At 50.2% G+C, this 17,578-nt stretch overlaps 1 protein-coding gene across 2 annotated transcripts; it reads right to left on the bottom strand.

Annotated features, from left to right (window-relative positions):
- Nucleotides 1-685: 685 nt before the first annotated feature.
- Nucleotides 686-3,319, bottom strand: CXCR3 (C-X-C motif chemokine receptor 3). Of its 2 annotated transcripts, none has more exons than XM_042974384.1 (2): nucleotides 3,206-3,319; nucleotides 686-2,121 (listed from the first exon to the last, which is right to left on the bottom strand). In XM_042974384.1, exons 1-2 carry the CDS (start codon nucleotides 3,215-3,217, stop codon nucleotides 1,156-1,158), a joined length of 978 nt encoding a protein of 325 aa, XP_042830318.1. In that variant the 5' UTR covers nucleotides 3,218-3,319; the 3' UTR covers nucleotides 686-1,155. The 2 variants fall into 2 exon arrangements, with proteins under 2 accessions (XP_042830318.1, XP_042830317.1); XM_042974383.1 differs by having other exon boundaries at nucleotides 686-2,244.
- Between the last annotated feature and the right edge of the window lie 14,259 nt (nucleotides 3,320-17,578).

Here is a 17,578-nt window from a genome sequence, read left to right on the forward strand (position 1 = left end):
AGCCCGCATCTCCTCTTCCCTGTATAAAGCTACATACAGCCTTTGGCTAGGCTCTCTGATACCATCACTTGATCCCAAACCAACCTTGAGTATTTTCAACCCTTCCCTCACCCGAACCCTTAACTCTGGGGCCACTTGCGGTACTAGGAAGCATTGCGGTTTTGCTATTGCCTTCCCTTCTACCCAGAAATGCTGTCTTTGCTTCTCTCTGTCTTTGGAGACCCCACTTGCCTTTTGGGGTCTTCTCATTTCTGTCTTCCGGAAGCCTTCCCAAATGGCTCCAGCCACAGGGCTCTGAGACCCGGGTTCACGGTCTAGGGACAACTCATTTGCCTTGTGGCATAGACTGTTTCGTATTGTTACTCTTCCCCATGTCTTCCCTGCTGGCCTAAACTTCTGGAGCACAGGGACCGTGTCTTATTCATGTCCGAAGGCCCTTCCCCAAATTATGCCTAAGTGGTGTCCAGCCAGTCCAGTGAACTGTTAGCCTGCACCCATCTACCTGAGTGCTTCCCTGTGAATGACAGGAGTACCCAAGAGGGCAGAGAGGGGGCTCCACATAGACGTTAACACAAGCAACATTGGTTGGCGTAGATCCGGGGCCAGGCAAAGAGAATAGGAAATGCATCCCCAGAGCCTGGGCAGGGCTGGATATAAATGATGCACTACTAACACACCCTGGTCCTGATGATCTCATTTATTGAAAAGTTTTAAGCAGAATTTTAGACATAAACATGAGCAAATACGGAGGCCTTGGGGACCGCAGCTACAGTCGCTGCTGAGTTGGAGGCCTGGGTCAAGACCCTTTAGGGACAGCTTCTATGCTGCTGGCTTCCTGCTCTGTGAACATGGGGAAGGCCAAGGTCTAGTTACTAAATAAGGAGGGCAGTGAGGCTCCTAGCAGCCAAGGCAATAAGGGCCCCAAGGCAGCCACCTCTGAAGTGGCAACGGGGCTTGGCAGCTAAGGAGCAGCAGTGGCATAGCCCCCAGAGCCAGGGGGGTGCCTCCCTGGGAGACCAGGTGATGCCGGGGCCACCAGGGAATCTCGGGAGTGTGTGTGGGGAATGAGGCTACAGGGAAGGGAGGGAGGAACCCGGAGGAGCCTGGAACGTGGGGGCAGTCAGGCTGCGTGGCAAAAGGAGCACCCATCCAGCCTCACAAGCCCGAGTAGGAGGCCTCTGTGGTCTCAGACCAGGATGAATCCCGGCGGAAAGACGACGGCTGGTGCCCTCTCAGGTCAGGGCGGCCCAGGCGCGTAAGTAACATCCACATGCGCTCTCGGAACTTGACCCCCACGAAGGCATAGAGCAGTGGGTTGAGGCAGCAGTGCATATAGCCCAGGCCCGAGGTGACTGACTTGGCCACATCCACACGGCTTTCTCGGCCACAGTTGCGGGACAAGGCCTCCAGGTCCATGAGGGTGTCCACCATCACCACCAGGTGGTAGGGGGTCCAGCAGAGGGCGAAGGCCACCACCACCACCACAACCAGCCGCATGGCCCGCAGCCGCCGCTGGCCCCTGGAGACCAGCAGCACAGCCAGGATGCGGGCATAGCAGTAGGCCATGACCAGCAAGGGCAGCAGGAAACCAGCAACCAGCTGCAGCACCCGCAGAGCTGTGCGGCCCACCTGCGGGAAGTTGTACTGACAGTGGGTGGCATTGAGGCGCTCGTCACGGCGGGCCGACAGGAAGATGAAGTCTGGGATGGCAAAGAACAGACAGAGTCCCCAGACGACCACACAGGTGAGGGCCACGCGGGCGGTGGGCCCCCGGCGGTACAGCTGGGTGGCATGCACTATGCTCAGGTAGCGGTCAAAGCTGATGCAGGCCAGCAGGAGGGCCCCCGCGTAGAAGTTGATGTTGAAGAGGGCGCCTGCCACTTTACAGAGGCCAGATCCGAAGACCCACTGGACAGCTGCGTCCACTGCCCAGAGGGGCAGGGTCAGCACCAGCAGTGCGTCGGCCACAGCCAGGTGGAGCAGGAAGGTGTCGGTGCTGCTCAGGGCCGCCCGCTGGCTCAACAGCACAGCCGCCACTGCGCCATTGCCCAGCAGCCCCAACACGAAGAGGAGGCTGTACAGGGCCGGCAGGAAGGCCCGGTCGAAGTTCAGGCTGTAGTCCTGCGGGCAGGGCGGGGAGGCACAGCAGGAGTCACTCTCGTTTTCTGCGTAATCATAGGAAGAGCTACAGTTTTCCAGGAGGAAGGCAAGCTCAGAGGCGTCGAACACCTGGTGTTCACTCATCTGCAGAGGGAGGGAAGGAGACAAGGGACTGTGGCCTTACAGTCACTCCTTTGAGCGTTTCCTGGAGTAGCTCCTCTTTCGGGCAGGCCCCAGTTCCTGTCTTTTGTCTAAGCCCTCGCCTATTAAACTCCGTGCCCAGCCCGGGAGCTGGAGTGGTAACTTCCCACATCAACCACCGCTTCTCTCTCACCTGTGTGGGCCATCCCATTAGACCAGGGATTGTGGGCCAGAGGAAGCCTTCCCTCCCACCCCTGTGCCAGGAGCCCTCCCTGCCCCCTTTCCTTGCTCTGTCTTCACGGCTTGGCTTGCCCTTCTGTTTCCCTGCCACGCCTGGTGCTACTACCTGCCTCCCCCTGCACCTCCCTGCAGTCCCCTCTCCGGGTCAGTCACTGGCCCCCCACTTCCCTCCTTAGCCCTTGTCTAGGGATCCCAACTTCCTGCCTCTCATGGGGCCCCTCCACAAATCACTGAAGTCCTCCCCCTGACCCTGTCACATGCTTTCTGTTCCTGTTCTTCCCTTCCTCTTCAGGGATGCCACCTGCCACCCCCTGGGGGCTCTCCCACCAAGCTTGGGTAGAAATATTCCATACCCCATTACCCTACACATGACCCCAGAGCTGCCAGCCTTCTCAGTGCCAGTTCAGTCCCGCATGGAAGGGTAAGTTCCAAGTCAGAGCCAAAGGGAGCCTTGGAAGCCAATGGCGGCGGGGATCATTTTGCAGATGAGGCCCGGAAGCCAGACAGGGGAGGGGTCGCACCTGTGGTCATACACAAGTCCCTGGCCGAGGTGGGTTCCCAATTCCCTGTCCCAGGGCTCCTTCTGCAATCCCTGCATCATCTACCTACTACTCACCCAGCCCTCTGGTGGCCCTGGCTCATGAGCCAGCCCTGACGTTTCCCCCGGTCTCCCGGACCCTCCACTCCGAGCTCCTGTGCTCGCCGGCTGGGCAGCAGCACTTACCTCAAGGACCATTGCTGGGCTGATGCTCTGCCTGCAGGGCTGTGTGCTGCCTGCCCCTCTGCTTTGGTGATTGTGGTCGGGAACCTGCACTACACGGAGGAAGTGAGGGTTTCACATGATTGTTGGCGGCAGCCTCTTCCATGGGCTTGTCTATGCCAGTCCTTAGAACCGAGGCCACAGGAACTCCTATTCTGGCCCGTTCCCCTGGGAACGCTGCTGCGGGGGGACCCGGCCACAAACTGGGGACCAGAAAGGCTGGGGCTTAGGGAAAGGTCCTTTGAGGTGGGGCATCTGGAGAAGCAGAGTGTCTACGAGGTGGAGGGCAGCCCTGCTGCCAGGGGCAAGAACTTCTGCACTGGTGGAGTCAGTGCTCAATACCCTGGCACCCGTGCTCACCTGTCCTGGGCTGGAGTGGATCTTTGCATAATTGCAGATTGCATTGCTAAATGTCTTAGGTCTGTCAAAAAGATTAACCTTCTTTAAAAACTAAAATATTTATTTAAAATGTTTATTTATTTTTGAGAGAGAGAGAGACAGCCCTAGTGGGGGATGGGCAGAGAGAGAGGAGGGGACAGAGGATCTGAAGTGGACTCTGTGCTGACAGCAAAGACCCCGACGTGGGGCTCGAACTCATGAGCGGTGAGATCATGACTGTGAGATCATGACCTGAGCCGAAGTCGGACACTTAAGCGACTGAGCCACCCAGGCTCCCCAAACTAAAATATTTTGAAGAAAGCCTTCACACTACAAGTCCTCCACTATTGCCCCTCCTGATACTCAACAGGGGATGAGGAAAGGGAACTACTAGTAATGAACTTGGTATGTGCTAGACAGTGCTTTAGGTACTTTCTCTGACACTGCCTCATTCAAACCACACAAATCCCTTGTGAGGTGGGGGTGGGGAGTGATTCCCCATGGCTAATCCAGAAAGGGGAAGGGGCTTCACCAGACACTGCAAGTGAGGGTGGGAGCTGGGATTGAACCCACAGCTGTCTCTCTTTTTACTGCTCATCCCACTGCCTTCTGCTTTTTTAAGTGGATGATCTCTGATAAACTATGATAAAGTATAATCTATTCATGCAGATAAAAACAAATGAAGTTAACCTATATATTTTGACATGGCTGGAGCTGGAAAATCCAATGACCACATGGTGGAAGAGGCAAGTTACAGAATTATCATGTGGAGTTTCACGCCATATATGTAAATTCTGAAAACCACACACACAAAGCAAGACCATATTGTTTTCGATACAGCTATTTGTTCTAGAAGTTTAAAACAGGGACTGGAGGGGCACCTGGCTGCCTCAGTCGGTGGAACATGCAACTCTTGATCTCAGGGTTGTGAGTTTAAGCCCCACGTTGGGTGTAGAGATTACTAAAAAAAAAAAAATCTTTGTTTTAAATGTTCATTTATTTACTTTTGAGAGAGAGAGAGAGCATGAGTGGGAGAGGGGCAGACAGAGAGGGAGACAGAGAATCCCAAGCAGGCCCCATGCTGCTAGCATAGACCCTGACATGGGGCTCGAACCCACAACTTATGAGATCGTGACCTGAGCCAAAAACAAGAGTCGGACGCTCAAACAACTGAGCCTCCCAGGCGCCCCCGCCCCAAAATAAAATCTTAACAAAAAGTAAAAATTAGAAAACAAAACAAAACAAAAAATTAGGGACTGGAGACACTACAAATTCATGAGAGCAGTTGCTCCTGGGGTAACAGGAAGAAGAGGGTTGGGGAAGAGTATGTGGACCCTCTCAATTTCAAGGAAAAGCTGTAAATAGCATTTGTAGAGCAAATCAGGCCCTTTATGGTGGTGTGCTACAACAGTTTCTCCCCACTCCCAGCCCTCTGCCCTCTGCCCTCTCCTCCTTTCCCTATTACCCTGTTCTCCTTATCAGCCGGGAAAGGCAGCCCCTAACTCGCCTTGCCTCTGCTAGGTAGTCTCTTCTCTCCCTCTCTCCCACCCAGACGAGAAGGAGAGGCACAGAGACAGAGACGGAGAGAGGCAGAACCAGTCCTCTGGGGTCTGGTTTTCAGAGTGCTTCGCCAGAGCCTCCAGGCTCAGGCTTGGAATTCACTTCAAACTTCTTGACAAGACACATACTGGCAAGGCAGCGAGCCCCTTCTCCACCTTCTGTGCGCAGGAGCTGCAACTATCCTTGCTCTAAACAGCTTGTCAAACTGCAAGGTGCAGGCCAGAGGGAGGTGAGGGCCTGCAGGACATCAGGAGCAGTGCAAGTGGACAGGACTGGCGACTGCAGGAGCCTCGGCAGTTACGATGGGTAGGAGTTGGCAGGGTGGGGAAGATGGGTAGGAGCTGGCACCACGGTTTCTGGCCGCTGGTCAAGAAGAGTTTCCATTCCCTGGGTTTCTGCACGTGAAAGAAGTGAGGATAATAAAAACCTCTGTTCAATTTGGGTTTTTTTTTTAATGTTTATTTTGAGAGAGAGCGCGCGCGCTTAAGTGGGGGAGGAACAGAGAGAAGGGGAGAGAGAATCCCAAGCAGTCTCTGTGCTGTCAGCACAAAGCCCCACATGGGGCTCGAACTCACGAACCATGAGATCATGACCTGAGCCGAAATCAAGAGTCGGACGCTTAACCGACTGGGACACCCAGGCGCCCTTCTGTCTATTCAATTTCAAGGAGGGTCTTGTATTCTGCAATTATGTCCTTCATCCCCTTTTTGGTATTAAAAGGATCTTTTCTTTATGAAATGATGGTGAATATAAGCTGATAGATTTAGAAGAATCTTGTGTTGACCGAAGTGGACAATCCAAATGTGGGGCCTCCAAATAGATGTTGGAGTGCCACTGGGCCATGTGAAATGTCAAAGTCTAGGGATCCCTGGTCCCCCTCCTGTGCCCTAGTCCCCATTGGTCACATGGGGACAATGCTCCCCACCTTCCCAGGTTGCTGGTGAGGAGAAATGAGAGAGGGTTGGGCAGGAGTTCTGAAAGGGTGCAGGGAGCTTTTCTGAGCTGGGCCGTATCCTCATAAGCCATTCTGGGCTGTGGGGCCGGCTGCTGTCACTGCTCCCGTGTGGCCCAGATATGGTGGGAAGGTCCCTTCCAGGACCCAGCACATAGTAGGAGAATGCGGAGTGAGAGGGATATTCACTACAAACATAGTGACTGGGAGACTTTCCTGTCAGGTGAGCCCCGGGATAGAGCGTGCCCACCTTTTGGGGCATGCAGGTGTGGTCTTGGCCTCCAGAAAGCCTGCCCCTTGCCTAGTCCTCTGGCTTCCGTGCTGTGCAATCTCAGGCAAATCACTTCACTCCTCTGCCTCAGTTTCCTCATCTGAAAAGTAGGGAGAAACATAGTACACGTGGGCTGGGGTTGCTGTGTGGACTGCATACAATACGTGTAGGTGCATGGCCCAGGGTAGGTGCCCGGGGAGCACTGGTTTCCTCCTCATTTTGGTTACTTTCTAGGTCGGCCCTTCCGGGGTCTCAGAATGGCAGGTTCAGGGCAGGATCCCGCTGTCTTTCTCAGCTCAGATGCCTTGGAAGTGCCTTTGTCATGGTGCCTAACCAAACCCTTGTCTGATGCTCTAATCTGGGTCCCAAGCAGCCCCAGACCAGGTCAGAGGCAGGCCCGGCCCTTGGGGAGAGCCACCTAGCCAGTGGTCTGCCCTCAGAGTTCTGGTACATGTGCCCCCTGCTTCTGCCCTCCCAAGCAGCCAGTTGGGGAAGCTTGAGGAGGAAGTTAGTCAGAGTGAAGCTGCTCTGGGCCCCACCTGTGGTCAAGGTGTGAAATGTGCACCTGTCTCTTCTCTGCCACCCATCCCCCTGTTTTTTTTCTTTTTTTTCACACCTCTGGGCTGTGGTTTGGGGAGATGGGAGGCTCAAAAGTCTGTGCTCTGGGCCCAGTCCCTCACAGGAAGGAGGGCCTCTATACAGCTCTCTGTTGGGCTGACCAGGGAAGGGGGCCATTTCCTCCCCTTTCCTCTCAGCATCTGCTGCCTCTTTCGTAGATCTCACAATGTCCCCTGGGGTCCCTGTTCCAAAAGCCCCTGGCTGTCAGGGGAACAGGCTCAGGGAGGCCCAAGCTTCCTGTGAGGCTCAGGCAGTGGCCTAGGTTGTGACAGGGGCTTTGTTACACGAAATCAACAAGAGTCCTAGCCCCAGGAAGGGGTCTGGGTCTGCCCCAGACAGTGCTGGGACTTTGGGATTCCTTCTGCTGGCCCTTCTCCCCAGAGAAGAAGAGCTTAAGTCATAGTAAGGCCCAGGCATTGGGGACTGCCCCCCTCTCTGCCCCTCTTCCCCAGCTGCTTCCTGCAGCTCTAAGCCCTACTGGAAGGCAAGGCCATTCTAAGTGTTGGGGCCATAGACTGCGGCGCAGGCAGTCCAGGCCCGTGCGGGTGATTTCCCAAGCTGTGGGGCACTCATTCTTTTTGGGACCAGGGCAAGAGGACATTGCTGCCATCTGTCAAGGCAACTCAAGTGGTGGGAACAGAAGGTGCCAAGGCAAGGACATAAGGAAAGGACTGTCAGGCCAGGGGCAGTTTGGCTGAAAAAGTAGTTATGTGTGAGAGAGGAGGGTAGAGAGGGCTGGAGAGTGGTAGTTCACTGATCTTCCTATCATCTTGTCCCTTGAAAATAGCTTCCATTCAGCAAGCCTTTACTTTCATACACATGATCGCTTCAAAAAACTTTTTTGTTTACTTATTTTTGAGAGAGACAGAAACAGAGTATGAGCAGGGGAAGGGCAGAGAGAGAGGGAGACACAGAATCCAAAGCAGGCTCCAGGCTCGGAGCTGTCAGCACAGAGCCCGACGCAGGGCTTGAACCCATGAACCATGAGATCATGACCTGAGTCGAAATCAGACGCTTAACCAACTGAGCTACCCACGTGCCCCTAGGGCCAGTTCTTCTAAGAGCCACACTTTAGTCACCACACGGTCCCAACCAGGTGTCTTGTGTGAGGGCAGGTGCTCACCCAGTGGTGCTTGTGACCTAGAGTGAGATTTCGGTAAAGCTCACTACCTCCCAATTCTCGCCCTGTTCCTCCTCACTGACCAGGGAGAAGAAATGTCAGAACCTTCAAGATGAGAGACCTAGATGACCAAACAAAAATCTGCTAAGTGCAGGACACCTTTTGCGATGGCCCCCAGAAGAGTCTGTGTTGCTCCCAGAAGTCCCATCCCATTTGCAGACCAGCCCTGGGGTCACACATGGGGTCAGCATGCATCTGTTTCCATCCAGCCCTGTACCTGGGCCTCCATCACAGCTCAGGACTGTCCACATTCTCCAGACGGACAGGTGGCAACATTGCTAATGCACACACATCCAATTATGGAAGCCTGTTCTTGATAGATTCTTGAATCCCAGTTGCTCCCATAGTGAACACTTGAGGGATGTCCCTCTGCATTGGTGAGCTGGGCTACCCCTTAGAACAAAGTCATCGGCAGGCCCAACATCTGGCCATCGCATTCCCTTGGGTTGGCCCACAGAGGAAGGTCAAACAGGATAATAAGAATAGCATGCAGGGGCACTTGGGTGGCTCAGTCAGTTAAGTGTCCGACTTTGTCTCAGATCATGTTCTTGGGTCTGTGAGTTTGAGCTCTGCATCGGGCTCTGTGCTGACAGCTCAGAGCCTGGAACCTGCTTGTCTCTTCCCCTTGCCCACTCATGCTCTGTCTCCTTCTCTCTCTCCTTCAAAAATAAATAAACATTGGGGCGCCTGGGTGGCTCAGTCGGTCAGGCGTCCGACTTCAGCTCAGGTCACCATCTCGCGATCTCACGGTCCATGAGTTCGGGCCCCTCGTCGGGCTCTGGGCTGATGGCTCAGAGCCTGGAGCCTGCTTCCGATTCTGTGTCTCCCTCTCTCTCTGCTCTTCCCCTGTTCATGGTCTGTCTCTCTGTCTCAAAAATAAATAAACGTTAAAATAAATAAATAAATAAATAAAATATTAAATAAATAAATAAATAAATAAATAAACGTTAAAAAAAAAACAGCTGACATTTATTGATTACTTAACTATGTGCCAGGCTCTGTTCTAAGAGCTTTATTGGGATGAATTTCTTTGATGGTCATAGTGATGCAGTAATTATGGCATTATTACTCCTATCATCCCCACTTTACAGACGACAGAAACACAAAGTTTAAGGAACTTGCTCAAAGCCACACAGCCAGCAAATGGCAGAGACATGCTCTTATCCATTACACTATAATCTATTATACCTTTTAAGGTTAGAGGGACAGGGATCAAGGGTGATGTTCAAAAAGGACTATGTTGGCTTTATTCTGTAATGTTTTACACAGAGACCATATTGATGTATTAGCTGAGTGATTAAAAAGCCATCCATAAGATTCTCTCTCTTTCCCTCTCTCTCTCTGTTCCTCTCCTGTTTGTGCTCTCTCTCTCTCAAAATAAATAAATGAACTTTAAAAAAAGGGGAGGGACAGGGCGCCTGGGTGGCTCTGTCAGTTAAGCGTCTGACTTCGGCTCAGGTCGTGATCTCGTGGTTTGTGAGTTCGAGCCCCACGTCGGGGCTCTGTGCTGACAGCTCAGAGCCTGGAGCCTGCTTCGGATTCTGTGTCCGAAGACACTGGCCCCTTCCCCACTCACACCCTCTCTGTCTCAAAAATAAATAAATAAATAAATAAATAAGCTTAAAAAAAAAAAAAAGCGGGTGAGGCCACTGCCAGGAAGGCTTCTCTCCCTGAAGAACAGTCTGGGCTAGAGCTTTTGGCTGCTGCTGGGCTCTCAGGAGTAGGAAAAGGTACACCCTGGAAACCATGGTGCCCTCCCCAAAGGTAGTCCACTGAGCAAACCCTGCTGACTAGTGTCCCTCCCTGGGTCTTTACCTTGGAGTGTCCCCAGGTGTGCTTTATGCTGCCCTCCTGGGACCCTGCACAAAGCCCCTTGATGATGGGCCTGATCCTGTCTAGACTTTACCTGCCTGGACTCTTGAGCCTTCTGGGAAATTCCTCAACTAGCCAAATAAATTTCCTGAAATCCCAACAAGGTGTGGCGTTGGTCTTGGGGGCTTTGTCCACAGGTCCTATGCAGGTCCAGAACCTGCCTCCTGTTAGTGTTGACCCCATATCTCTCCAACCGGGCACTAAATCACACACAAAGGCACAGGCATTGGTGCTCGATGGTCAAAGCTGAGCTGGCCCCATGTGGGGCTGTGTGGCAGTGCTGGTGAGCACGTGGGCTGTGGACCACACTGGCTCGGATTCCTGGCTCTGCCATTCCTAGCTGTATGAGCTTGCACAGGTTGTTTATTTCACTTCTCTGTGCTCCGGCTTCCTCTCTGGATGAGAAAAGGTGACCTGCTGTATGTGTAAAGGCCCTGAGAACAATGCCTGGCACATGGTTAGTGCCATATATGAGTTGTTAGCTACCCTCCTCCCTGTGGCTGCTGACATGCTCCCAGGACTGGGCACACCCATGGGGGAAGCTTCATTTGCATTGAGGTCCCTCACACCTCAGCCTGGAAGGCTGAAGCCTTGCCCCTGCCTTGCAGAATTGGTCAGAGTGCTGATGCCTTTGACTGTGGGGCGTGGGTGCCCGTTTGAATGCAGTGCCCAAGTCTTCATGGGCAGTGGGGCGGGAGGTCCCTTCCAGATGAAGAGCCTGGCTGAGAGTGGGGGCTGTGTACTCGGAGCTGTGGGTGCAGAATGCACTGGCCTAGAAGTTCGCCCTTGCTTCTGGGGGGAGGGACTTTAAAGGAGCTTGAGGGGACACCAAACTGGCTGTGTTACCCATAAGTTTCTCATCACAGAATACCACATTAAGTCCTGAGTTAGCCAAAATACCTGTCGATGATGAGACAGACGGCCAGCAGCAACAACAGTATTAACCAGTAAAGCTTAGGTAGCACTATGTGCCAGGTGCTATTTGAAGCACCTTTATGCATACATATCCTCATAACAAGTCTTTGACATAGGTTTTATTTATATTCCTTTTTTTTTTTTTTAAGTAGGCTTCACTCCCAGTGCAGAGCCCAATGTGGGTCTTGAACTTCCGATACTGAGATTGAGACTGGGATGCTTAACCGACTGAGCCACCCAGGCACCCTTATTTATATTGCTATTTTATTTTTTTATGTTTATTCATTTTTTTGAGAGACAGAGCACAAGTAGGGGAGAGGCAGAGAGAGAGGGAGACAGAATCTGAAGTAGGCTCCAGGCTCCAAGCTCTCAGCACAGAGCCCAACGCAGGGCTTGAACTCACACACCGTGAGATCATCACCTAAGCTGAAGTTGGATGCTTAACCGATAGAGCCATTCAGAAACCCCATATATTCCTATTTTAAAAATGAGAATGGGGAACCTGGGTGGCTCAGTTGGGCAGCAGACCATTGCTTTGGGCTCAGGTCATTATCTCACAGTTCCTGCATTTGAGCCCCTCATTGGGCTCTGTGCTCATAGTGGGGATCCTCCCTGCCCCTCCTCCACTTGGGCATGAGCGCTTTCTCTCTTTCTTTCTCAAAAATATATAAATGTTAAAAAAATTTTGGGGGGCGCCCGGGTGGCTCAGTCGGTTAAGTGTCCCACTTCACCTCAGGTCATGATCTCTTGGCCAGTGAGTTCGAACCCCATGTCAGGCTCTGTGCTGACAGCTCACAGCCTGGAGCCTGCTTCGGATTCTGTGCCTTCCTCTCTCTCTGCCCCTCCACTGCTCACATTCTGTCTCTCTCTCTGTGTCTCAAAAATAAATGTTAAAAAAATTAAAAAAATTTTTTTTTTTAATGAGCAAATAGACTCAAATAAGTTGCCCATGGCTAAACAACTAATAGGTGACAGAGCCTGAATTTCAAACCAAGCAGTCTGGCTTCAAAGTACACACTTTTAAGCACCCTTCTATACTGCTTCAGGTTTGAAGGGGTCATTATGTGAATTTAAGAGAACGGGAGCCTGAAGCTCACCCCTGGCAGGGCCTGGCGTTGGGGTGTGCTGCTTATTACCCAAATCCCCAGCCAAGGTTCCAGAGTGGCTGAGTCAGTGTGTGGACGGGGGGAGAAACCAAGGCAGGGCCCCTTCCTGGAACAAGGGTGCACCTCCAGCATTCCACAGTTGGGGGCCAGGACAGAAGATGAAGGACCAGAGTCTGCAACAGGGGGTTGTTACTATGGAAACTAACAGTGTGGTAAAGCTCAAAGCTGAGCCTGTCTGGGTCTAAAAAAAAAAAAAAGGCAAATGATATTTTAAAAAATTCTAGATATTTTTGGAAGGTGGCTTAAGACAAACCTTTTGTGGAATTCAGATGGATTTTCGCATATTTGTTAGTGAATAGAGGTCTTTTACATAACCACCAAGACTATCTATAAATTACTGTAGCTTATAGTATAGCTGGAGAAGCACTTGCATATGAGGAGGCCCAGGATGGGGTGAAGAGGAGGGAGGGGTGAGGCGGAAGAAGGGAGAAAGTTCGGGGGGTAGGTGGTTGCAGGGAAATGAGGTGGAGGGAGCGTATTAGCTGAAGTGGGGGTGACGGGGGGGGCACAGAGAGGTGAGAAGGTGATCCAGAGCCAGAATCCACAGCACTGATTGACCACCCCCAGTCCAGTCTGCCCCTGGTAGGTCTCTGGTCTGCCTTCACCATGAGGATAGCATCCACGGTGGTGCCTCAGCTTGCCCTCTGCCTTCATGTTGGGTCAGGGAAGTCTGGCATAAAAGAGATCTGTTTAGGGGCGTCTGGGTGGCTCCATTGGTTAAGCGTCTGACTCTTGGTTTTGGCTCAGATCATGGTCTCACGGTTCATGAGATTGAGTCCCATGTCAGGCTCTATGCTGGCAGCATGAAGCCTGCTTGGAATTCTCTCTCTCCCTCTCTCTCTGCCCCTCCCATGCACTCTCTCTCTCTTTCTCTCTCTCTCTCTCTCAAAAATAAATAATAAATAAACATTAAAAAAAACAGATCTGTTTAGTCTCTTTGAGCTCCAACTTACTGACAAGGAGTCTTTACTTTCTCACATTGCTTTTACTTTCCGTCATTGCTATTACTATCTCAAAATACGAGTCGTCTGCCTGACATGCTTTGGCAAACACCAGCCCAGAGAAAGAGGGCTGTTCCATGATGTGACCTCAGCGTCCTGCCCAACCTGATTCTTCACTCTGCTTTGGGTATCCTATATCCTAGCCAAACGGGACCACATGCTGTTGCAAGCATAACCCAACTTTCCAACATTTAGCTCGTCTCTGCCTGAGTCCTACCCACTCTCCAGGACCCAGAAGTGCAGCCCAGAGCCACGAAGCCATAAAAACTCCTTTTTTCCGGGGCACTTGGGCTGCTCAGTCTATTAAGCATTCGACTCTTGAGCTTGACTCAGGTCACAATCTCAGGGTTTGTGAGTTTGAGCCCCGTGTCAGGCTACTCGTCGTGAATGCACAGCCTGCTTAGGATTCTCTCTCTCCCTCTCTCTGTGTCCCTCCCTGCTCTTTCTCTCCCAAAATAAATACACTTAAATAAAAACTGCAGAAACTCCCTTTTTCTGGATCCCATGGCTCTTCCCTGAGGGCCCCAGGTGAGACAGAAAGGAGAGGTGAGAAGACTCAGGGTAGGAAGCAAGAAATTTCAGTACCTTATATCTACCTTCTAAACATAGAAATAGACTGACATAATTTCTGCAGGGCAAGTCTCTGACTAGAAGTACCCTTTGCCTATCTGATCTCCAGCCTTCTCACCCTAGGGGCCATTCATTCCGCTGGTATAGAAAAGCCAAGTCTGGCTCTGGAAGATCTCAGTGGGAGTCCAACTGAGCACAGAAACTATGTAGCATGGTAATAATAAATGGACTTTAAATGTAGTTAGTGGTGTCTGTGGGCCTGGGTTTCAATCCCATACAAACACCCTTTTTTATTTATTTTTTTATTTTGAGAGAGAGAGAGGTAATCCTAAGGAGGCTCCACACTGTCAGCATGTAGCCCAGTGCAGGGCTTGAACTCACAAACTGTGAGATCATGACATGAACTGAGATCACGAGTCAGATGTTTAACCGACTGAGCCACCCAGGACCCCCCATATAACCCCTTTCATAGCTGGATGATCTGGGCAAATCACTTCACTTCTCTGAGCCTCAGTTGCCTCATGTGCAAAATGGAGGTAATACCTTCCACACATTAGAAGGATGAAATGGTTGTTGAGAGGATTACAATGTGATTAATTTAGGTAATCACCTAACGAAACGCTTGGCCTTCTCTGATACCTGCCGTACCCTCTATACCTTTTCAGCTCATTTTGTGTTCTTCATAGCATTAATTGCTACCCGCTGTTTGTTTATTGACTGATTGTTCCATTAGAATATGTTTTTCACAAGAGACATGATTTTCACTTTTCATTTATTTGTTTGATTTTCACTCTTTTTTTAAAGGTTTATTTCTCTTTGAGAGACAGAGACAGAGCACGAACAGGAGAGGGGCAGAGAGAGAGGGGGATATAGAATCTGAAGCAGGCTCCAGATGTCAGAGCTGTCAGCACAGAGCCCAATGCGGGGCTCTAACTCACGAACCACGAGATCATGACCTGAGCTGAAGTTGGATGCTTAACGGACTGAGCCACCCAGGTGCCCCTGATTTTTGCTTTTTAAATCACTGTATCCTTAACGGCTTGAAGAATTTCTGACATATGTGTCAGTAGGTGCTCAAAAACATTTATTGAATGAGTTTATTAAATGAATGCATAGTAGGTTCTGAAAAGGTAGATACATGATGTATATGTGTATGTCTATAACTCTGTCTTGCATAAATGTCTTGCACACGCACAGACTGCAATGCTGTGACTTTCGGTCATAGCTGCTGTCTAGTGTGTGACCTAGCACGAGGTGTGTTCTGTGGGGAGTACTCGTCCAGGGCCTGTGTTTGGGAAACAATGCCTGTTAGCATGGGAAATGTTTTGTGGGGTTCAGCTATAAACCATGAGTGAACAAACTTATCTGGTCACTGTCTCAGCTTCCTAGGGCCACCATAAGGAATGACCACACACTGGGGGTCTTAAAACAACAGTAATTTATGCTCCCACATTTTGAAGGCCAGAAGTCCAAAGTCAAGGTGTTGGCAGGGCTACACTCCCTGCAGAGGCCCTAGGGGAGAATCCATTCTTTGCCTCTTCCAGCTTCTGGTAGCTGTTGGCCAGCATGCCTTGGCTTGTGACCATATCACTCCAATCTCTGTCTCCATCTCCATATGGCCCCCTCTTCTGTGTGTCCAATCTTCCCTTGTCTCTTACAACAACACTTGTGATGGCATTTGGTGCCCAGTCTGATAATCTAGGATAGTTTCCTCATCTCCAGTTTTTTCACTTAATTACATCGTAAAGACCCCATTTCCAAATAAGCAAATAAGATAACAGTCACAGGTTCCAGGGTTTAGGACTGGATGGAGCTTTGGGAGCCATTATCAGCCAACCACAGTCACTAACTCCCCTATTCTCTGCAACTCCCCTGGTATCACTGTGGAGTATATTTTGAGAAATGGTGACTTGAGAAAAATGGGCTTTTAGAAAGAATGGGGGTGGAGATGGGAGTAGAGTACAGGAAGAAATGACTTCTTGAAAATTTAAAAAGATACTATGATTGTTAAGCCCTCCTCAGCGTGGGAGGGATGGGGCTGGTTATTGACGAAGCTCTCCTGCTGATTCTTTTTGCATGTCAAGGACTGGGACCCACTGCATACAGAGACATGGAGATGTAATTATGCCTGCTGGAGAATAATGACTGCGCTGTGCTCCTCATTTAATTAGGCTGGGGAGGGTGTCCGGGTATGGGTGGTTTTTGAGAGCTCTCAAGGTAATTGTAATGCACAGCAAGAGTGGAAAACCACTAGACAATGGTGTTGAGGCAATGCGAATTTCAAAACACAGCTGCTAATGAATATTATCTTTAAGAGTAGGAACAAAGTTCATAATGTTGACATCAATTAACCCTCTTGACCTTCTCAGTGAGAGAATAACAATAAGGAATGTGAGAGTGCCAGGGAACACTAGCTGCCTGGGGAAGTAGGAGATGTTGGGTGGGATGGGGGGGATGCTCAGCAAGTGCGAGGTGCAGAGAGAAAGCAGAAACCGTCGCTGGGGTCACCTATGTTCAAAAGCCTCAGCCACTAGATGGAGACTACAGGGCCAAAGCTGGGGGGTGGTGGGACATAGGGAAGCAGCAGAGACCTTCCAGAACTTGCCAGGAAGAAAGAGGAGGTGTTGTTTATTTAATTTAAAAAAAAGGGAGAGGCACCTGGGTGGCTCAGTCGGTTGAATGTCGGACTTCAGCTCAGGTTATGATCTCATGGGTTCAGGAGTTTGAGCCCCACATTGGGCTCTCTGCTGTCAGCCCAGAGCCTACTTCGGATCCTCTGTCCCCTTCTCTCTGCCCCTCCCCCACTTGAGTGTGTGTGCCCTCTCTCTCAAACAATAAATAAATAAGTAAATACAATTTTTTTTAAAATGTGAGGGTCAAGGCAACAGATATGAGGCCCCACAAAGGATACACTAGCCCTTTTTGAAGTTGGAGCTACCAGAATGGAATACTCTTTTTTCTCTACAGGGTCTTCTCCAGGGCTTTCCTATCTACTCTCTTCCTAACATCCCCAGCTTCCTGGAGAGATAAACCAGGCAGGCTATTATTTTTGTTTCATTAAAAAATTACATAAAACTTACCATTTTAACCATTTCTGGGGACAAAGAATCACAGATACCATTTTATGACAAGCAATGTATTCTTCTTATATAGAATATTACATTAACCTCAACATCTCAAATGATTTCAGTATGCTGAAAGGATAAAATGAGATGATAGGCTTGAAGTTAATTTTCTGTAAACTTTAAAGTTCCAGAATATTTTGCATACTTTTAAATACCAAGAAGGATATACGAATTGTTACATGTGATGTCTCTCAGCCTTCTCACCCCACAATTATGGGATGGAGTAAGAACTGTATGTCAGTGTGGAATCAGACTCTGTTTTGAGTCATTGAATTTAGATGCTTATTTTTTTTTTAATGTTTATTTATTTATTTTGAGAGAGCAAGAGAGAGTGCAAGAGCGAGCACGAGAGGGGCAGAGAGAAAGGGAGAGAGAGAATCCCAAGCAGGCTCTGTACTGTCCAGCACTGTGAGATCTCACCACTGTGAGATCATGACTTGAGCTGAAATCAAGATTCTGCCTAACCAACTGAGCCACCTGGGTGCCCTTAGACGCTTATTATTTTAATGTGAGTACTTTTACTTCCGTAGCTGGCATGCAATTTTTTTAAATTGTGGCAAAATACACATAACTTAAAGTTGACCATCTTTACCATTTTAAAGAGCACAGTTCAGGGGCATTAAGTATAGTCACAATTTTGTGCAACCATCACCCTCATCATCTTTAGAATTCTTTTCATCTTCCTCAACTGAGACTCTGCACCCATTAAACACAAAGTCACATTACCCT

The sequence above is a fragment of the Panthera tigris genome, chromosome X (assembly GCF_018350195.1).
Source record: "Panthera tigris isolate Pti1 chromosome X, P.tigris_Pti1_mat1.1, whole genome shotgun sequence".
NCBI classification, from domain to species: Eukaryota; Metazoa; Chordata; class Mammalia; order Carnivora; family Felidae; genus Panthera; species Panthera tigris.